We start from the raw sequence: 22,211 nt of genomic DNA, 5'->3' as shown, positions 1-22,211 counted from the left end.
ACATGCACACAGTCGAAGAAAATGTTCTCCCTCCCTATGGGCTAGAGTGTAACTGCGCTGCTTTTCCTAGGTCTTAACGAGAGCAATGAACTTCTCCTAATTTACTACAACGTCTTAAAAATTAAATATTATATATCTAATTTATGTTTTTTAATTTAATAATTATTATTTTTTATTTATAAAAATATTAAAAATTAAGATTTGAAGTCAAAAAGAGTTTTTTTTTTTTGAAATTTACAAGGGCAGAGAGATCTTGAAAAATTTACCTAAAATAAAGAAAAAAAATCACCCCAATTAAACATTTAGAGTGCAAAATTATGACCTCTCAATGTTTACATACAATCTATGGTGGGTCGAATGGATGAATGGTCCACTTGCCTAAGTCAAATGATTTTTGATGAAGTAAAACAAAATTTGTCCAATTTTCTAGATGTGCTAAAACTGGCTCCAGAATCTTGATTGAATGATAGCTTTAATGGTTCAATCGACCAGTTCAACTGCATGTCGAAAACATTGTTTTACTTATTCTTAATACTTGTGAAACAAAGAAAGAAGAAGAAGCTTACATCTAACCTTAGAGGTAGTCATTCCTAAAACGTGGCTAATTCTATTTCCTTGGTATTCAAGGTATTGGTTAAATTTTGTATGGAATATTTATATTTATGCCAAAGTCCTCCTAAGCAATGCATGCGCCTACTCTTGATGGTTTTGAAGATTTTGGTTATGGGTAGTTCACTTAAGCACCATGAAGTCCCGAGGAAGACATTCAAACCAAACGTATCGAACACTATTCTCCTCAAATCGAGTTGAAACGTGGTGTCACTTTATTCTTTGTGCAAGTGCCCGTGGGTAGCGGTTTTGCCAAACAATGTAAAACAGAAAAAAAAAAAGAACTGTTGATGATTAGTATTTATGCTACAAAATCGTAGTTCTTTTCCACAAGATCTTATCTTGAATTCTTTGGATTTTGGAAAACGACACCCATTGACCCCCCCTTTCTCTCCTCCAACTGCATATCTTGAAACTTTATCTTCCATTTTCTTTTCCTAGTGATGGTTGAAATGACAAATTTTTGTAGTGTTTTATTTTTTTATTAAATAAATGTCAAAGGAAAAACATGAAAGAGTTTTGTTGCATCAATCTTTTTTCTCTTGTCCTGATACTATAAAACCTTCAGGTTGCCTAATGTATATTGATGGAGGGTGATTTGCCAGATTGTGTTGCATCATATATTTTTTCCTCTAATTCCCCATTTAAGAAAGTTGTTTTTACATCCATTTGATGGACTACTAATTTGTAAATTGATGATATAACAAACAAGATTCTAATGGTAGTTAACTTTGCAACTGAGGAATATGTGTCAAAAAAATCTACATCTTTTTGTTTTTATTTGAAACATTTAGAAATTAATCTGACTTTGAATTTATCTATGGTGTCATTTGTTTTAGTTTCTTCTTAAATATCCACTTACAGTCTAGTGCCTTAGTTTTAGGTAAGAGATATACAAGTTCCACAAGTGTGATTTGGTCTATTTAACTTTTTATGACTTCTTTCTAGAATACTGCATCAGGGGAAGTTACGGCTCCTTGATTGGTTATTGGGTCTTTGTCCACTAAAAATGTGAATATTCTATCACCCAGGTTTGCTTCCTTCCTTTGTCTTTTACTTTTCCTTAAGTCTGATTCCTGATTACTAAAATTGATGTTTCTTTGACTAAGTGAATTATTAATTCCTTGAGCATTTAACTCTTGTTCTTTGGTTTCTGTTATGCACTTGGGGATGTTCCCTATTTATTGTTTCTTTTGTCTATGGAAAAATATGCTCAAAGAATTTTGCATCTCGAGACTCAATCATTGTGTTGTACTCTACAACATTATCAATAGTTTTAATTACAAGGAACCGATAAGTTACATTATGTTGTGCATACGCAATAAACACACAGTTACAAGTTTTTTGTCTCAATTTCTATCTTTTAGGTTAGGTATTCCAACATTTACTAAGTAGCCCTAAACTTTTAAGTAGTCTAAATTGGATTTCCTGTTATGCCAAAGTTCAAAAGGTATTTGTCATTTTCTTCTTAGGAGGTATTCTATTATACAGGTGACAAGTCGTTAGGATTGCTTTCTCCCACAAATTCTAAGGTGCACCTAAATTAATTAAGATAGCATTCATCATTTTCTTTAATGTTCTATTAAGTCTTTTTGCAACTTCACTATATTCAGGTTGGTAAGGGATTGTGGTTTCATGTATAATTCCATTTTCTTTAAAGAAATTCCTAATGGTTTATTTATCATACTGTTCTAAGTCTCTTTATTTTCTTTTCTAACTGATTTTTTACTTCAATATTGTATATTATAAAAGCTCGTTCAACCTCATTTTTTTTATCTAAGTAAAACAACATTTGCATATCTAGAGAAGTCATCTATGGATGTTATATAATATGTTTTTCCTCCTCTAGTTTCACAAAACTTAAAATCTCCTATATCACTGTGTATAAGTTGCACTAATTTAGTTTTTTTTTGCACTTTTATGATTTTTTTTAGTGAACTTTACTTCTACACATACTTGGCATTTTTCACTTATAAATTCAATAGGAACATTCAAAACCCTAACTTGCATAATCATTTTAGATAAGGAACACTATGATGTCCTAATCTAGCATGCCAAATATCAAAAGATTCAATAATATAAGCAGAAGAAGAACCATTCTTATTCATAATAATATTATAAATGTTTAATACAAACAGTTCACCAACATTCTATCATTTTCCAATGAATACATTATTTTTAGTTAATACGGCTTTATTTGCTTCAAATGTGAGCTTCAGTCCTACTTTGTTAAGGAGTGCACCTGACACCAAGTTTCTCCTAATTTCTAGCACATGCATTACATCATTCAGCACTAGGATCTTTCTTGAAGTTAGTTTCAAGAGCACCTTTCCTTTGCCAAAGACCTTTGAAGTTTGTGAATTTCCCTTAAAGACTTGATCTCCTTCGGTCTGAGTTGTGTACTTGTAAAAAGAGTCATGGTCTCCACATATGTGCTTGGTAGCACCAGTATCCAATACCCACTTTTTCGATTTATCTACCAAGTTTTCCTCGAAAACCATTGCTACAATGACATCTTCAGTTAAGTTGACCTTTGGTTTTTCAAAGTCTTTCTTTTTTCGGTAACGATTGCCTTTTTTGTAATGCCCAAGTTTGCCATATACATACCATTTCCTTTCTTTTGTTGCTTATTGAATTTCTGATCATTTTTCACATTCAGATTATTTTTTAAATTTGTAGTCATTTCATCTACCATATTGGTTTTGGAAATCTGATTTTTCTCATCTTCATCTTTCTTTCTATTCTTTTCTTCTATTTTGATTCAAACCACTAGTTAGTCCAAAATAATGTCATTTCTCTTGTTTTTCATATTTATTTTGAAATCATTCCATGTATGTGGCAATTTCTCTATAAGAGAAATGACAATAAATTCATCTGGTAGTATCATGCCTTCCTTTGCTAGTTCCCCCACAAGCACTTGAAATTCATCTATTTGGGCAGACACATCCATGTCTTCTTTCATGGTAAAATGTAGAAAATTGGCAATCACACACACACACACACACACACACACACACACACACACCCACATATATATATATATATATATATATATATATATATATATATATATATATATATATATTATTTCTAGCATTTTTCAGAGTGTATTTGTTGTCTAGAGCAATCCAAATTTCATAGGCAATCACATATGGCTCTTGTAAAGGTGGTGGTAATGATCTAGTGTTCTACAACAACAGAACGGGCTGGTTCTTCCATGTTCAGTGGTTTTGATTTAGTCAAACCAGAAGCTACCCCTAACTATTTTAAGGCAAACAGAAGGCATGTCTCCAGCGCTTGTAGTTGGTTCCATTGAAATGTTCAATCATTGAGAAATCAAGAACTGTTGATAGTATCTAATTTCTCATGATGGGATTAGCAGAGATAAGTTCAATAAATGCGATTTTAAGATTGGTGGAATAATAATGTAAATAAGGCAAAATGGAACTTATTAGTGAACACTTTCCAAACCAAACTTCAGCAATGTTGCAGAACTATGAAGATGAAACTAGGATTTGCAGTGAAAGGGAGGGCTGAGTCGCACCGCTTGGTCACTCTCCTTAAAACCACATTTACCCCTATTGCTCAGTTTGGAAGGAGTACAAATACAAATTTGTGTGCAAAATCTTATATTTTGTATGTATTTGTACAATACATATTTGTATTTGTATTCCTTCCAAACTGAGCCTATAGTGCAGCCGGGTGATTGCAAATCGGTCATCATGATAAAACAACCCACAAGGCACTAGTAGACATGCACTCGTTTACCAGACCTTAGCAAACGACACTAGATAACGCTCAGGAAAGAAACAGACAAAACTGTGAACTTGGTGTGTGAAACTGGGTTGACCACCACTCTATTTATAAAGTGTTTCCAGTCACCCAAATGGACACAAGTGTCTATTCCAAAAAGAAAGCTTTTAAAATAAACTTTAAAATTCAAAAGTCAAAACTAGTTAAACTGATCAAAGGCAAAACGATTTGGTATAATGCACATATGCCTACACCTACACTATTAGTGATGCCGGTAGTAGTTCGTGGCACAAATGACCGATGGAAGGAGGGAAAATTTTTCTTTTTTTATCATTGGGTTTTATTTTCAAAATTTGAGGAATAATGGAAGACAAAATTAAAATTTTGTTTTTGCCATTAATATTTAATGACGATGTCAATTATAAGAATAGAAGTATTTAAGACAATATATAAACAAGTCAATAAACTAAATCATAAAGGTAATTTAAAAAATTTACCCTTTTTTTATTACAGCTACATACAAGCATGGCATTCACGGAGTCCCACGTGCGGCTGAATGGGTGGCATGTGCTTTCAAGGGAGATCATTTATCCGCCCCACAATGTCTCCGCCATGTATTAGAAACATCTCCCGATAAAGACATCATTAATTCTAGTACTATCATCCAGAGATATTCCTAATATACGGCGGAGATGTGAACTCCTTTTAACGTGTCCCGACGATTTTTGATTTGAGGATAAACGGGTTCGTTACGACTCGGTAATGTCACTCGGTTAACATCGCGGTTAGCGGGTCGGGCAACATTAGAGTGGAACACGGATTTAATCCAACCAAACCCGCCAGATTGCTGATTACCCTATACTTTGCCGCACGTCTTGTCCAGCGGACCAATCCCTCCGTATAAACCTAAACCCACAAAGAGGAGCTCCCCTGGTTGAAGGGGTTTTGAAACGTAAGGCAGAAGGGGAAGCCGCCTTTGCATACGCTTCATCTATTCAAGAATGCCGAAATCTAAGCGTAACAGGCCTGGTTAGTCCTCTTCTTCTCGAGCACTAATATATCTAATCACTAAATCCGGTCTTTCTTCTATGTCTTCTTGCTTAAATCTACAGTTTTTTTTTTTTTGTTACTACTTTTCATGGGTAGCTTAGCTTTGGACTGTTAAAATTGAGCTAGTTTCAGAAATCTTATCGACTTCCTTAGATTTCTCAGAGTGATCTGTTTGAAAAGCTCAACCAGATTCCGTTCATGGGTTTTAGGGTTTTCTACACCAGTAATGAGGGTTACAAGAGACATGATATTAGTCTTCCTTTTTCCTAGTTGATTCATTTTTTGTAGTTTTAATTTTTGATTGCATTGCGAAATGACAGTTACACTATCGAAGACTAAGAAGAAGGGGAAGGAGCACAAAGAAGCAATTGTCAATTCAATAAGACAGGCCATAGACAATTACAATTCAATATATGTTTTCTCTTTTGAGAACATGAGAAATCTCAAGTTCAAGGAGTTCAGGGAACAGCTTAAATCCACAAGCAGGTAATCAATTCCGCGTTTTCCATTCTTATCTGCTTTCTTGCTATTGATTAATTGTAAGCTTGCTACCTAGGATTCTAGGAACAAAGTATTGCTCAATCAGCATGTTGTTAAAATTATAAAAGTTGAATGTGTATTTGTATTTGTTGTTGTCTTAATGCCAGATTTTTTCTGGGATCAAACAAGGTGATGCAAATATCTCTGGGAAGATCTATTGCTGATGAAGTAAGGCCTGGCATTCACAAAGTTTCTAAGGTATGCTAGCTGTCTTATGTCTCCAACAACTTATACTTATTCTACACGCTTAACATGATTTTCTTATTATATGTCAGATCTTGCGTGGAAATGCTGGACTTTATTTCACTAACTTGCCAAAAGAAGAGGTCGAAAGGTATCCCTTTAACATGTGGCTGTAATACTCTGAATAATACTAGTTAGATCCTTGGGAAAGTTATGATTTTCATTTTTAAGCTATTTGGAAAATTGAAAGACTGCAAAAAATTCTTTCATCTATAAGATGTACTCCTTTTTTGTTGTTCTTGGAGGTTAGGACCGTCGTCATTTGCATGTTTAATGTTGGTTTTTACATGATTCTGAGCTTCTTTTCACTTTGTTTTGCAGATTGTTTGAACAATATGAAGAGTATGACTTTGCTAGGACAGGAAGCACTGCAACTGAAAAGGTTTGGGAGCAAGGACCCATTATTTCCACTCTTTTCTCTTGTTAAGTTGTAGATTACTGAGCACTAAAGAGCTAGTTACCAATTCTGTTTATTTCTATCTCGTTTCTCAGCCACTTGTTTAATGGAAACTAAATACAGTTATTATCATTGCCATGCCATTTTAAAATTGTTGTCCTTTTCATTTTAATACAGTTCAAAGATCTAGCCTAGGCAATACGGTTTTAAAGGTTTTTGGAATGATATTGGCTTTGGCTATAAAAAGGTAGTTTGCTAATGGGTAGTGATGACAGAAATATTCTGACATCAAATTGGAAGCTTTCTAACTCCCATTGCTCTTCTTGTACCGATACATGTTCCATCAGAAAACAATACAATGGTTAAAATCTCTGCCCATATAAGAGCTCACTCAATAAATTGCCGCCCTCTGGCTGTTTCTCTTGAGTTCTTGCTTTATTATAAGCCAAACTACCATTTAAAAATAATTGCTACTAACTAAAATAATGAAAAGATTATGAACATTATTTACTCTTTTATCTAATTTAACGAGTACTTTAGGACAACTTGATCTACCATTGGCATTTGGTACATCAGTTCAGAGAATGCATGACTTATTTAGGACCTGTTATACAGACATGATGATGTAGGTGCTTTGCTTGGTTGAACAAGAACAGAAACTGCAATCCCTTGACACTCTTATGTATAGCAGATAAATAAACTGTCAGTATAAAGGGCAACCTAGTGCATGAGGCTCCTGCCAATGCGGGGTCTGGGGAGGGGCAGATGTATGCAGCCTTACTCCTGCACATATAGAGAGGCTGTTTCCAAGATTTGAACCCTGGTCACTAAGGGTGTCAATGGACCAGTTTTGGATTGGACCTCGTCCAGTTCAAAATCAATTTGGACAGATTGGACAGACCAACAAGACATATTGGATTGGACCAATCCGGTCCAAAATATTTATTAGATTGGATTGGACCTGATCCATCTGTGACAAACTTATATTGGATTGGGTTGGATTAAGCCAATATCTGGTCCATTAATATAAGATAATAATATATGTGTCAATGGACCGGGTTTGGGTTGAAACCAATCTAAATCAAAATGAACTTTAACAGATTGGATGGTCCAGACATTGAATTGGACCAGTCCAAATTGGTCCAAAACATTCATTGGATCGGATTGGACCTGGTCCATTTATAATGGACTCACATTGGACTGGATCGGATTGGACCAAATCCGGTCCAATTGACACCCCTACTGGTCACCCACTTCGCAATGGAACAACCCAATGGTTGGGCCAAGGCCCATCCTCAAATAAGTTCAGTATAATTATCTAAAATTGCAAAAGGCATCAAATTCACAATTTTCATTTAGATACTAATATAGGCTCATTTTTTTCCTAATATTATCATACCTTCATTCCTTTCCAATAGATTGTAATACTACAAGTTTTACCTGGCATATGAATGTACACTGGATGATGTTTCATGTTTGTAAATCAAAATTATATTTACTTAATTTATACACCTTGTACCATCTGGATACATTGATTACTATTTATGGTAGTTGTCACTGCAAAAAATAATGCTTAAGGTGGCATCCTTGATTGTTGCAGGTGGAGCTTAAAGAAGGTCCTTTGGACCAGTTTACTCATGAAATGGAGCCATTTCTGCGCAAGCAAGGGATGCCTGTTCGATTGAACAAAGGTGTGGTTGACAACTTCTCATCGCCTTTCAATCATCTATTGGGTTGAACATGTATATGATGGTGATTCTATTCATCATTTCTTTGTAGGTGTGGTGGAACTCGTGTCTGACTTTGTCGTGTGTGAAGAAGGAGAACCACTGTCACCCGAGTCATCACGCATACTGGTTTGTTTATATCCTACAGAAATTGGTGCATAGTTAAAATGGAAGCTCTGTCAATTTTCTTGGGGTTTACCTATCTTTTAGAGGCTATATGGAACCTGTTATGAATGGAAGGATATAACTTTACATTCTACATGAGTTCCATGTGGCATCTTTTTATGTGCCGGCGGTCTCATTCAATATGGATAATCATTGCATTTAACATAGCATGAAGTAATTTTTCTTTAGGGCAATGACATGATCTTAATCATCCATTCAAATTGCAATATTTGGGTGGTTAAAGAGCTGAGAATTTGACTGGAGAAAATGATGTTATCCCTTGTTTAAATAACTCCCGATCAGGTTTATATTGACCTAGATTGATGTTATTAAATGCATGATCTAATTAGGCTCTCATTTTTGTTCATTTGCAGCGTTTGCTTGGGATCAAAATGGCTACTTTTCGCCTTCACTTAATATGCAGGTGGAGCCCCGATGATTTTGAGCTGTACAAAGAAGGGTTGGATCTTTCCGATGTTGAGTCATCATAGGTGCGGGTATGCTCATTCATGCAGCTGTATACTACATGAGGGGAGTGGTCTTCATGTTTATTTTTGGCAGCGGTGAAGATATTCAAGGAGATGCTTGCAATCTTGTTTTTCTTGCTTTTCTTTAAACTGCATTGCAATTATCTGCTCCCACTTGGGGATATGATTGTAATCATAGGGCTTAAGGGGTGAACTTTTTAATAGATTTAAAAACGATTGTCATAATGAACCAAAGTCAAATTTTGTGGAGTAACTTGTTTACTTCTTTCTATCAGCTAGAATCAAATTTCCTATACTTCACTAGTGGGTTGAATTGAAGTCACCAGGATTACTCACATGGTCTTTTATTTTGCAAGAATACTGCCTACTGGCGAAAAATGACATCAGACGTGAGCAAAGTAGTAATTCTAATCGTTTTAGCACAGAAATAATTGGACAGGTTTGGGTTTTTACCGGACCTCTGCACCTTATTCTGGATTTTGAATTGCAATTACAGGTTACGTCTTTAGAGTTTGGATATAATAGAGATGGATGTGATGAAAAAGAAAAGTAAGATATTCATTGCTGGGCTTAATGCGTTACTTGTACATCTTTTGGACGTTTTTTAGGAGTCTAAGGTTGATTCCCTTGTGCAAATAAAGCGAAGTCCTAAATCATCTCCTATAGTGATAATTTTGGGAGAGAGAAACCAAGTTTTCACATTGTTTATACTGCATTAAAAAACTGCATAAGTTGAGACTTGAACCATGTGACATAAATTGTTGATAAACTAAAAATTTAAGCATGAATCATGGATCTATTTGCAGAAGGTGAAGCATGGATGTATTTGCAGGAGGTGGTGAAGTTCTCGAAGGAAATCATCACATCTACTCTCTCTCCGTTCTATGTCGAAGTCCATTTCTCCATTGAAATAAAAATCATAACATCAATTCCATATTCTCTTTGTATTTAATTCTTCTATTATGGATACAAGAGACACTCTTATCTATTCCAAATACATTAAAAGAAAGTTCATATCAATGGTCAAATGGAGTTGGAATCGGAAGCCGGGACTGCCTAATAATAAAAAACCAAGCATTAAGTATAATCTCATCATCACATTCATGAAGTCCTTCATTAATCGTAAAGCAAACAACACCAAATTATATCACATCGGATGTTTCGATCGATTAGTAATTAATCAAACTCATTTGGTGACTTTGATGGGCTTCTGTAGCAATTCCGCATAATCTGTTCTTAACTTTTGCCCCATCACTAAACCCCTCTTGTCCATCTCCCCCAGCACCAATTTGGCTTCCTTAAACCTTCTCGCCCTCATCAAACATCTACCCAGGAATCCAAAGTTCTCCGTGTCCAACCCCTTATCTATTCCCCCATAACTCAACACCAACTCCACCGCCTGTCCAAAGCAACCCAATTTCATCAACCAATTAATGACATGCGCATGCGTAGAATACAGCGCAGGAACACCGTCATCCACCATCCTCCTCAACAGCGCCAATGCTCCTTCCACCCTCCCTGCCTTACATGCTCCCAATACCATCGCGTCGTACGTTCTCGGGTCCACTTCCAACCCTTCTTCCAGAATCTCTCTCAGGACTCCGGCCGCAGCTTCTAAATCCCCGGCGACGCAATAGGCGGTCAGTATGTAGTTGTAAGAGGTAACGTCCGGGGTGATTCCATTGTCTTTCATCAGTGCTAATACGCACCGGGCCTCCTCCATGCTCTTCTTTCTTGTCAAAGCGTTGAGAATGGGGTGGAAGGTGCAGGCGTTGATGCCGTGTTCGCCCCGAATCATTGTATCAATGAGACGAAGGGATCTTTCTGTCTGGTCCAATTTGCAGAAACGAGCGATTAGGGCATCGAAGGCGCTCTTGCGGGCGAAGCCTTTGTCAAGACGACTTAGGGTCTGTATCAGGTCAGAGAGGTCGTCCTCGGCGCCGGTGATGAATTTGAAGGTATTGGTGGTGTTGAAGCATCCGTCCTTGGTGCGTTTGTTGAGAAGATAGTGGAGGGTGGTGAAGTCTCTCGAATGACCGGCGATGTTGACGAGTTGGTCGTAGTGAGCTGATGTGGGTTTATCCGGGTCTGTAAATTCTAGTTTAGCTTTCTCATCAGTATCGGTGGTGCTGCAGAGGCAACGGGAGGTGATGTAGAAGAAGGAAGCATTAGGTGTCCTCAAGATCTCTTTTGGGTTTTTTCGGAGGATAAACATGGTTCAGAGGCGTCGGAGGGTGGCTGAGGGGACACGACGACGGGAAAGGTTAGGGTTTTTCCAATGTTATTGTTGGGCGGTGCTGCTGCCGCGGTGGGGAGTGGGGAGAACCAAATGCTGGCTCGTTTTTTTCCAATGTTCGCTCTTCGGCCTTCGCACATGGACTATTGGACATGGTGATGGGTCGGGTGTATGTGGACTGAAGCTGGACCGGGCTAGTCTGGACTCTGGTGGCGGTGGGTGTTTAAGCCCAGCCCATGACGTAACCAGATTGATCTGCCCTTTTTCGCACCTGCAGTCTGCAGACTGCCGTCACTTATTTGAATTCGTTGAGAAGGAATCAGGTCTCAGCTACCAATCATATATATATATATATATATAAAAGCGAAAGGGGTGCTCTCCATAATCTTACTGTTCAATACTGTTATTTATTTATTAAGTGTAATTTGCATGAGAATAACCACTTGTCTCTCCCTCTATTTTGCATGTACAACGCGTATTTACTTTTTTCTCATGTTTTCAGAACTTTTTTCCCTCTCTCCCCATTTTCCACTTACCACTTCGTCTCACTACTCCTCTCTCTCTTCCTTTGACACATTTCTTTCTCTCTCCCAGCTTCCGTGTCTATCTTCCCGCTCTCTCTCTCTCTCTCTCTCTCTCTCTCTACTTCCTCTGAAAAACCGGGGACTTCTATCGCTTCTTCTTCAAGGTTTCTCCTCCTGCTTGCCATTGAGACTATACACCACCGACAATACTATACGCGTGCCATCAAAACAAGTTCCTCAAGAAGAGCTATGGTGCCATAAATGTTCAGGGTTTGAACTGCTTCAGGCGGAGGAGATGCAGAATAAAACTTTTTTGCCTTACAGGCAAGGACTGTTGGGATGCATAGGGTTCAGTTCCAAGAGCTACGGTGCCATGAACGAATTTGCTAGAAGTCTAAATCTCGTCTCTTTCTTCGTCTACAGTTTCCCAAAGTAGTTCTTCGCCGGCAGCATCACCCTCTTTAAAACATTGGTCGGGCATCAGTCAGCATTGCTTTGTTTTCCCTTTAACAGAAATTGTTCCCCCAGCTGCAGCCATCTATTTCAAACCATAATTTTAGCCGAAGCTCCCCTGTTCTCTTGATCGGATCAGGCCAAAATCCCATCTCAGGTAAGTTCTAACTTACTCTGCAACTTTTTTTTTTTCTTTTATCTTTATATTCCATTTTCGTTTTCTTCTCTCTAATGTTGCATCCGGTTGTCAACCAACAGAGGCGGCAATGAGGTACTGGGAAACCATCCTCTGTAATTGTTTGGTTGACGCCATAGTTGATAATAAACCCCTGTAATTGATTTTGGAGTCGGTAATTAGGAGTAGCGAACGTGTTGGCAGTAATTTAAAGAGGAAAATCAATAGTTTCTATGTTTATTTATTTCTCTTTTTTTCTTCACTTGATTTTACTATTAAAAGGGCCATTCATCTCATCGTGTTTTATCCTGTTTCCTTTTTCTTGAATGAGTTGCAGATCCTATTACATTTCTTGCTTAATTGTTTCCTAGCCGTATTTATAATATCTGTGGTGTTTAGAAATTTATTCGACTGTGAGATTTGCTTCGTTAACTCAGTTGATGATCAGAATCATATTTCTTTAGTTGTTTCAGCCTGTTGAATGGATGCGTTTGTACTTATCCGATTGATTTAACTTCACTGGACTGGGATTAGAGATTTCCAAATCGGTAGATTACTTTGTCGACCAAGGAAGACTACAGATGACGTTCTCAATGTTTAGGGAATTGATCCTCATAGCCAAATAAGAAATGAGAAAAAGGAAAAAAAAATACAATAATTAACATTGTGAATTACAATCTCATTGAAAAAATATATATATATTTTTTTTGCATGAAAAACAAGTGGCAATACCTTTTCATTGCATGAAAAACAATTGTCCATACTCTTTCCCTCTCTTCGGAGGAAAGAGAGGGTTATATTTTTTTATTCATCTTCTCTGCCATGAGTTGCGAAACAAACCCAGAATCCCCTCCTTTGCTCTGTTCCAGTGGTCTGGGCGGTGCAGTATGATGGAACTGAGACCTTCATCAGCACTCTCAAAAAAATGAGGGCTTTCTTCGTTGCTTTTTTTGATTGAGCTTTCATGAACTGCTGGCTTTTCCACTCCCATGTGACTCCATTCCATTATTTTCACTCACGCATGGGGTTTACCTTCTCAAACATTCTTCATTTAGTTAAGCGATATTTTTTTTTCTCTGTTATAAAAATCTTGGAGCTTAAAACTTTGATTTTCTTGGTTTCATGCTTCGTTTAAGAGGGATAGAAGAACACTGGAAGAGCTTTGTTGTGATAAGCAAGGACTGGGAAAGGGACATGCTGGATGAATGAATGGCTATTGGAATTGAGAAGCGCGGGCCCCCTCGCTGCTGTTCCTCGAGTCGGTGAGAAGGTCTTCTACCTCCCAAACACATCGAGCAGGTTCTGTTTTTTCCTGTATCTCTTTCACTGTTTCATTCCTGTGATCTGAGTATTCAGTGCTGTACAATAATCGTTTGTTTTCTTTTCAGTTTGTATTAACTATCTAAATTCTTTGTAGGTTAAGGCCTTCTCAAAGCTTGATAATGATCTGAAAATGCCCATCTACCATATACCTTCCAACATTCTGTGCACAGTTGTAAATGTTGAGTTAAAGGTCTGTCTCACTGTCAGTCAGTCTGTATCTTTCTCTCTCTGCTCCCCACCTTCAGATCGGGTGGGAGGTGATCGTTATTTCATTTTCTAATAACGTTCTTGGCTGGTTTTTTCTTGGTTTGCAGGTGGAAAAGGAAACAGATGAGGTGTTCTTTCAAATAACACTTCTTCCAGAAACGAAGGTTGCCTACTGACTTGCTGAAATTGGAGAATAGTTTATATACCCACTTGTTTGATTGCAGTTGATCTACTTTTCTAGGTCTTAGATACGGCTAACGTTTGGATTTTTGCATCAGAATGACAATAACCTGCGGCATCGACTGCTTGAATCTCTCCCTCGGAGTCCTCAGAGGTCTAAAGTTTTTCCAGTATTATATCTTTCCCATGTCATAGTTGAACCAAGCAAATATGGGAAAGATATTTACTCTCTTGTTTTCTGAATAAACCAAGCAGAGCCTAAGGATGTGAATCAGGATGCTCTGGTTCAGTGGTTAAGGCCACCACCATCTCTTTTGAGAAGAGAGAGAGAAGGAAGTTAAAGATACAACTGAACTGCTTTGTCATCACCAGTCACACAGCTTTAAATTTTAATCCTTTTTCCCCTACTAGGCCAGTTCCCACATCCTAACTTTCTTGGTAAGCATTGTCAGTCATTACCTTGTCTCATCTATATCTTTCACATCACCCTTGCCAACTGGGTGGAAGCTGGTTCTAAATTCTAATGATATTGTTTATAGTCGAATATGGGGTGAGGGTGACCAGCACGTATCTTGAATTTTCTTAGTTAATCACACACATGATAAAAAGAAAGAAACAAAGAAAATTTTATCTTGCTTCAATAGTTGAAGCTTGAAATACATACTCACATGTCTCTTTGCTTCTCTAAATTGTCATCTTTATCCTGTGAAATTTTTTCAGAACTTTATTCAATTGCCTGAATCTGTCTCTCTCTCAATGCGTCTCCTCGTTTTCCAATTATGAAATAAAATATCGAATCATCCCTCGAATTCCTCTATCAGTCTTTATGCATTTTCTTAGCACTTCCATGCTATGACCTTAGCTTTAGCTTTTGAGATTGTGAATCAATCAGGTGCTATACATTTTCTTGTAACATAACTGAACCTTCATTTAAACATTTTCCAGGTTATGGGTTATTCTGACACTGATGTTGCGGAATATCTTTTTAAAGCAAAGCCTTTGATTGATGCATTGGTAAAGTTTCTCTGCAATGACCTTACAAAAGCATGTGCAATTGAGCCACCTCCGGTTCCTAAGGTAAGCACAAAAGCATGATCTCTAGCTATTAAGGCCATGGGTTCAGTCATCAGGTTAAGGCCAAGAAATTTGCATATAGTAAGTAGGCCCCCTTGTAATTTATACTGTTTACACAAACTACTTCAGTTATATGCTATATTCTTTTAAGTTGATTATATTTATATATAATAATTAACATTAATAATCTAATATCCACTAATTAATAATTTAAGGCTGTGTTTGGTTGCAGTGCAATTTTATTTGCATTAGTATAAATGTATGGGACTGCAAATAAAAAAAATGCAAATTCTGGTTTCATTTTATTTTGTGTTTTATCTATACATTAGTATAAATGTATGGGAGTGCATTAGTATAAATGTATGCAGTACAATTTCCTTCATTTGTACTGCAATCAAACAAAATAAGCTAAAATTTGAAACAAAAATAGCTCAGAATTTACACTCGAATCATTTGCACTGCTATAGTTTTGATTGGTCAAACAATTTTCATTTGGCGTTGATGTCTGTATACGACTTAACCAAACAATTTTCATTTTTCATTTCGAATCTGCAAAGTTGCAGTTATCATTTTTTTTTCCTCCTTATTGCTTTGAGTTGTTTCCTCGGGAAATTTTTGCAGGCTATTGATATTAATGTGGCTTTTTCTTAGATCGGATTCCCCCTCCAAACTTCGTTATTTGACTTATTCCTATTTAAGTATATTGTTCTGTCTGCAGCGTTGTGAAAGTTGGAGTTTGGTTGTTTCAGTTCTTCCACCCGATACACTATCTCTGTTTTTATTCATTTATCTTTTATTTTTTGTTGGCAGTCCTCGAGACAGCTGAGACTGAACCTTAAGGTTGTATCTCAAGCATCTGCACCTATTAACTGATCTAACAAGGGTTCTCAGAGAGATCTTTGAAGGAGTCCTAGATGGCAGTGATGAAACAGATTTAAATCCATATTCCAAGTGAATACCTTTAATAAATTACATACAAAAGGCTGAATAGGAGTTCCAGAAATTAATAGCTTGTAGGAGATTAAGTCAGATCATTCTTTATTTCTTTCACCTTAGTGCTGAAGTTGATGACGCATTGATTATGGATAAAGTTCAGTGAATTCATTGCAAAACACATTGGAGAGATGGAAGGCATCTTGTTGGAAGATGATACAGGGGCTTTTCTTGGGAAACACCCAGGGTTTTGGTTTTATACTATTGATCAACGCCAAGTTCTACGCCTTCTTTTTTTTTTTCGTTGTGTTACTGTCTTCACTTATTACACCGAACAGGGGTTCCGCCCACCCCCTTCTTCTTCTTCATGGAAAAACAGGGGCTCCGCCCAATCTTTTTTTTAATTGTGTTTCTTCACTTTTTACACTGAAAACAGGGGTTCCGCCCGCCCCCATCTTCTTCGGTCTCTCTCTCTCTATCTGTCAATGTCTCTCTCTCATATCTCTCTCCCATACGGACCCAGGTTCTATCGGCGTTTGATGCTGGTTTATTTTTATTGGCTAGGCCTGGATATTTGGCCCAGGCTCAGGAGTGGCTGAACCTGTCAAAGCCCAAGTTGTCCAATCCAAGCTACTACAGGAGGCCTCTGTACGGTGATATCACTCACATGGCTCTTCTCGTCGACGCTGTTGGGACCCTCCTTGTTCCCTCCCAACCCACGGCACAAGTGAGTAAGAGTAATTTTTAGTGTAATACCCGCTGATGAGTGATGATCAATCTTGTTGTTTAACTGCTTTGGCATTTTTGAGGCTATCTCTATGTGCAGATATGTTGATAATGGAAGACCCTTCTGGCAATTCATAGTCAAATCTTCCACTGGTTATTCAAATTCAGGGTACTTTGAGGAACTTTATAACTACTATACAACTGACAAGGTTGTGACAGTTCTATTAGAAAATTTTCTCATTTATATACCTTTCGATCTACAGAATTTTGAACGTATATCCTTTGACTGTTTCTCAGGCTTGGCACCTCTGTGATCCTGTTGCTGAGAAGGTGTTTGAGGCCATTAGAAAAGCTGGTGTGAAAATAGCTGTTGTTTCTAACTTTGACCTGTTTTGCGGGCATTGAATTGTGAACATTGGTTTGATGCTATAGCAGTGTCAACTGAGGTATGTAAATCAAGATATGGTGGCTTGGCCATATTATACTACTTCCATTTTAATGGTCCATGATATTTTTCACAACAGGTTGAAACAGAGAAACCAAATCCTAAAATATTTTTGAAGGCATGTGAACTTTTGGGACTAAAACCTGAGGAGGTTGTTCATGTTGGCGATGATCAAAGGAATGATATATGGGGTGCAAGAGATGCGGGGTGTGATTCTTGGCTCTGGGGAAGTGATGTTCACTCTTTCAAGGAGGTATATTACTTGCACTCAGTTCTATGTCTGTGCATTGTATTACTCTAATATCAAGAAATTGGATAGTTGTTAGTTAGAGTGCTAGACTACTATCGGGGAACCAATGTGCTATAATCAACATCATATATGTGTTAACATCTGCTATGATACCTTGGATTGCACTGCATTAGCAAATACTTGTCCAGACTGAGAAAGGATTAAACTATTGCATATCAAAATCTCAGAATAGCTTTTTTTTTGTTTGTTTTTAATAGTCCAAAAGCAAAAGAATTATCCAAATGGAACCTAAACTGTTGCATATCAAAATCTCAAAACAGCTTTTCTTCATTTTTTTGTTTGTTTTTCATAATCCAAAGTCTAAAAGCAAAAAAAAAAAAAATCCAAATGGAACCCAAGATGATGATTATTTTGTATACTTCAATTACTCCATCAGAATAAATTGAGTAAATGAGACATAATAAATTAATAAATGAGATATTATTATAATGATTAGCAAAATGTTGTTGAAAACATTTTGATTTTATAATTAAAATAATAATTAATTACTAATAAATTAATAATATTGAAAAATAATGGCTACATAATTAAAACTACTAAATTAGATTATTTAATTTGGATTAATTGCTTTAATTTTAATAATCAAATTAGTTAATTGTTCAAAATTGGTTACTAAATTACTAAAATTATAGTAACTACTTTAAATAATTACATTAATTATTTAATAATAACAAAAAACTAAACGGTAATTACTTAAACTTTTAAAAATGATAAAATAAATTATCTAATTTATAATAATAATAGTAGTAGTAGCAGCAGCAGCAGCTGTGGAGGGATGGGTTCTGAGGGTAATAGCTTTGGCCCCCACTCCCTTCTGAGCCTAATGGGTTTGTAACTGATAAATAATAAAGGCTTTAAGAATATGTAAAATGCGGGTCCGGATGTAGTAGGCACGTTAGATAAGCACAATGAGTGAACACATAATAGTTATGTGACACATGTCCCAGATAATTTGTTTTTCATCCAAATGTTTTTGTTCCGTTAGAAATTATCCATTATTTTATTATTTTTGTCAAAATAATTAAAAATAAAAATAATGAAAAAGGGGAAATCTAAACGTGTTGGGAGTTGAGAAAAGTCACATTAACTAGGACATGTGTCACACAGTACATTGTCTGTTTTCTCGAAAGTGGTGCCCGCTCAATGATCAAATACATTTACAGACTTGCAATTTCTCTAATTTCTCTATTATTTTTTTTCTCATTTCCAATTTTTTCTTTCAAATTTATCATCATGGTTTGCCCCTGCATAGCAGGGGCCCTCTCTAGTATCAAACGGGTATGGGATTGGGTAGATTCCAAGGTTCAAAGTATCGTTACGTATCGGCCGATATGTATCGTTCCGGGACCCTTCCGATATGCCCCTACAGTGGGTGTATCGGGGGTCTGACCGGTTCAGGGGATGGAGGGGTCCTAGACCTTCTCACCTGAACCAGTTTTGAAAAAAAATAAAAAAAAAGTAAAAAAATGAGTATCGAAACACCCGCCGGTAGGGGAGTATCGGGTGTATTGATATTTTGAACGTTGGTAGATTCTAATTTTTTTCCCTTCTTTTTTAACTGTTTTCTGGTCTGATTTGGGCACAACCCGGACCCGGTTTATATGGAAAGGGCAATTAGTAAATGTTTCATACATGTACACCCTCTTGTCTCATGATTACGATCTTCGAGTAACGAGTGTGCCGTCGTTAATCGTTATGGAGAATGGGATGTGCCTGAATCATTACCCACCCCAAACGAAGAATCGAGACCATTCATTTAAGTGGGTCTCATCATATTCATATTCATATACATATTCATATATCGCCCACGTTCTAATTAAGGAGACCGATCCGGTCGGGGTCATTGCTTCCTGGTAAGTCTATGAAATGGAGCGGTTCTATCCAAAACCCGACTTAGTAGATATGGATTCTCTTCCCTAAACATTATTTTAAATTAAAGATAAGTAAATAATCCGGAGCGGGGATGGTTGAATGTTGATAGACTTGAAGGGTATGGGATATGGATCTCATCTCGATCTCAAATCTCAATCATGCATATTTCCTCAAAGTGTGGTGATGTAGGAAGTAGCGTAGTAAGCAATTGGAGTGGATTGGATTTGGGCCATTTGGCTGGATGCAGTCCATATCCGACCCTTTTCGTTTGTTAATTCCAAGCTCCGAATATCGATGCAAGCATGGCCAATCATCTGGAACAGGAAGTCCAGACACCAGACTGATGTGAACATAAGATGAAGCGCTAAAAAGCACTGCAACAATTCTCACTTCTCAGGGAGAGATGAGAAAGATTGAGAACACAGGGACAGACAGATACATCCTCGTGTCTGACTGGGACCCAGATATGCATCGCTTTCTCAGCTCATCTCATCAGACCACGGAAGATCGAACTACCACTTTTACCACATAGACACCATAGAAACTAGAGATAAGAGAGAGATTAAATTGCAATTTGCAACAGGAGGAATTTAGATGAACGCATCAAAAATAAAAAATCTGTAGATGCTATAAAGACGAGAAAGAGAGAGTTGGACTCAAAGCTTTGGGCAGATGGGAACATCAGTCAAGCCTCATGAATCCAATCGCGTCAGTCAGAACTCAAAAAAAAAAAATTTACAAAACAAAATCACTTGACGAAACAAAATCCATTTCGTGATTTTCCAGAATTTCCAACCTCTAAGAACCGAATCTAAAAAAAAAACATAAGAGAACTAAAACTAGCTTTTGTTTATCTTTTTGAGCACGACAACTTGTTGGGTTCATAATCTCCGAATCTCGTGGGTACCCATGAATCAAAACAATCACAAAGTTTCTTCTGTTTTTTTTTTTTTTGGTTAGATTAAAAGGACTACTTGCTTTAATATTAATGTTTTTTTCTATTTCTTTTTTTTCCTCGGTTTGCTTTGTTTTGTTTTTCTTCCGGTTTTGTTTCGTTTCCTTCTGAGATTGTCAAAAGATGTTAATTTTAATCCATCCTCTCCCACACTTTCTCTTTTCTTTGTTTCGATGTTTTGTTTTGTTTGACCTGGTTGAGTTGGGTCTATTTGTGACAGCAGGAAAACTGACACCCTCTTTAACAAATGCGAATTTAATTTAATTTAATTTTATTCTCTCTGTTGATTTTGCGGTGGGAGGGGATTTTTATTAGAGAGATGTCCTTTCCGGTTTTGTGTGATTTTTAAGAAGCCTAGGGTTTCTATCTTACTTTTCTCTTACGACCCTGGTTTCGATTTTGGGAGCTAAATATCTGGTTCTTCTCTGTTACGTCGTCGTTTTTTCTTGATTTTCTCATCTGGGTTATAGTTTTCTCTTGATTTCCCCATCTGGGCCTTTGATTTTTCTCTGTTCTCTCATCTAGCTCTGTAATTTTTCCTCTTCTGTCATCTAGGTCTGTGAATTTTTCCTGGTTTTCTCATTTGCTCGGTTGTTTAGCCGACTTGGAGGAGATTTCAGGTCTGATTTTAGTGATTCTGGCGGGGTTTTTGTTCCTCCTTGTGCGTATTCTTCCAGGGAAAAGATTGTTTTAGGATTATCGACCTTGTCCGGTGGGGGTGGTTCTGAGAGATGTTATGCTTGGAGGGATTGTGGCGGATTTAGAGGTTTGGTTTGTTTGCTTGGTGGAAATTGGGTTTTATTTCGGGAGAAGCTTTTGACTTTTGAGGTTGGTCTATGATCAGAAACAGAATAAAATTGATCAGAAACAGAACGAAATATTCAAGAACAAAATCGAAGCAAAACGGATGCAGAGGAGCACCAAGAAGAAAAGAAACTGTGTCTGTGTTTCTTTTTTAATTAGCTCCACAGTACAACTATAAATAGATGCAGGATAACCGACTAACTAACAAGAAAACAAGAAAGTGCTGACTAGGACAACAACTAACTGACTCTAAGTGACTATTACAATTGTACATAATATTCTTCATCCCCCCCTCAAGTTGGAGGCTGATGAGGATCAAAAAGCCCCAACTTGGACAGTAAAAGAGCAAACTGTGGAGCTGTTAAACACTTCGTAAAAAAGTCAACAAGTTGCAACTCGGATGGAATATACGAACGAAGCACAAAACCATCCTTATACTGCTCACGGACGAGGTGACAATCAATCTTCAAATGCTTCGTCCGTTCATGGAAAACAGGGTTCGCAACAATATGCAAGGCAGCCTGATTGTCACATCACAATCCGATGGGCAACTGAACAGGTATACAAAGATCACGGAGGATGTAATGGATCCATTGAAGTTCACAAACGGTAGATGCTAAGCTGCGATATTCAGCCTCGGCGAAGGAACGGGACACCGTGGCTTGCTTCTTAGTCTTTCAAGATATTAAGGAAGTACCTAAGAAGATACAATATCCTGTTAAGGGCCGGCGAGTATCAACACAAGATGCCCAATCAACATCACAATAGCCTTCCAACTTAAGTGTATTACCAGCGGGGAAAAGAGACCCTTGGAAGGAGAACCTTTCAAATATTTGAGTATATGTAAAGCAGCTTTCCAGTGAGAATCACACGGGTTCTGTACAAATTGACAGAGTTGTTGTGTTGCATAAGTGATATCCGGTCGTGTGAAACCCAAATATAGTAATCTCCTAATCAATCTGCGAAATTTATCAGGTTCTGCAAATGGAGTATCCTGCTGCTGTGTTAACTTTTGTGTTTTC

The 22,211-nt window shown here is 37.2% G+C and overlaps 2 protein-coding genes and 1 pseudogene across 3 annotated transcripts; 2 read left to right on the top strand and 1 right to left on the bottom strand.

Annotated features, from left to right (window-relative positions):
* The first annotated feature begins 5,230 nt into the window (after window positions 1-5,230).
* On the top strand, window positions 5,231-9,290 carry LOC104602543 (Ribosomal protein L10 family protein). The gene is made up of 8 exons (XM_010266270.3): window positions 5,231-5,391; window positions 5,733-5,898; window positions 6,060-6,150; window positions 6,228-6,286; window positions 6,517-6,577; window positions 8,193-8,283; window positions 8,372-8,448; window positions 8,859-9,290. Exons 1-8 carry the CDS (start codon window positions 5,364-5,366, stop codon window positions 8,973-8,975), a joined length of 690 nt encoding a protein of 229 aa, XP_010264572.1. The 5' UTR covers window positions 5,231-5,363; the 3' UTR covers window positions 8,976-9,290.
* A 610-nt stretch (window positions 9,291-9,900) lies between these two features.
* LOC104602695 (pentatricopeptide repeat-containing protein At2g40240, mitochondrial) lies at window positions 9,901-11,187 on the bottom strand. The gene has a single exon (XM_010266474.2). It carries the CDS (start codon window positions 11,185-11,187, stop codon window positions 10,159-10,161), a length of 1,029 nt encoding a protein of 342 aa, XP_010264776.1. The 3' UTR covers window positions 9,901-10,158.
* A 316-nt stretch (window positions 11,188-11,503) lies between these two features.
* On the top strand, window positions 11,504-17,719 carry LOC104602544 (uncharacterized; annotated as a pseudogene). Its single transcript, XR_016082260.1, has 9 exons — window positions 11,504-12,342; window positions 13,497-13,659; window positions 13,778-13,873; window positions 13,998-14,054; window positions 15,016-15,147; window positions 16,601-16,804; window positions 16,887-17,012; window positions 17,101-17,249; window positions 17,328-17,719. The product of XR_016082260.1 is annotated as an uncharacterized LOC104602544 (transcript).
* The last annotated feature ends 4,492 nt before the right edge of the window (window positions 17,720-22,211 follow it).

The sequence above is a fragment of the Nelumbo nucifera genome, chromosome 2 (assembly GCF_055504915.1).
Source record: "Nelumbo nucifera cultivar China Antique chromosome 2, China Antique-T2T, whole genome shotgun sequence".
NCBI lineage: Eukaryota > Viridiplantae > Streptophyta > Magnoliopsida > Proteales > Nelumbonaceae > Nelumbo > Nelumbo nucifera.
This window is presented reverse-complemented; position numbering and strand designations above follow the sequence as displayed.

What these genes read in the sequence shown, in the direction of transcription:
- LOC104602543 (XM_010266270.3), top strand. Translation starts at nt 5,364, where the DNA reads ATGCCGAAATCTAAGCGTAACAGGCCTG. An exon ending in GCATTCACAAAGTTTCTAAG is followed by an intron (nt 6,151 to 6,227) that starts GTATGCTAGCTG and finishes ATTATATGTCAG; the next exon opens with ATCTTGCGTGGAAATGCTGG. An exon ending in GAAGCACTGCAACTGAAAAG is followed by an intron (nt 6,578 to 8,192) that starts GTTTGGGAGCAA and finishes TGATTGTTGCAG; the next exon opens with GTGGAGCTTAAAGAAGGTCC.
- LOC104602695 (XM_010266474.2), bottom strand. Translation starts at nt 11,187, where the DNA reads ATGTTTATCCTCCGAAAAAACCCAAAAGAGATCTTGAGGACACCTAAT.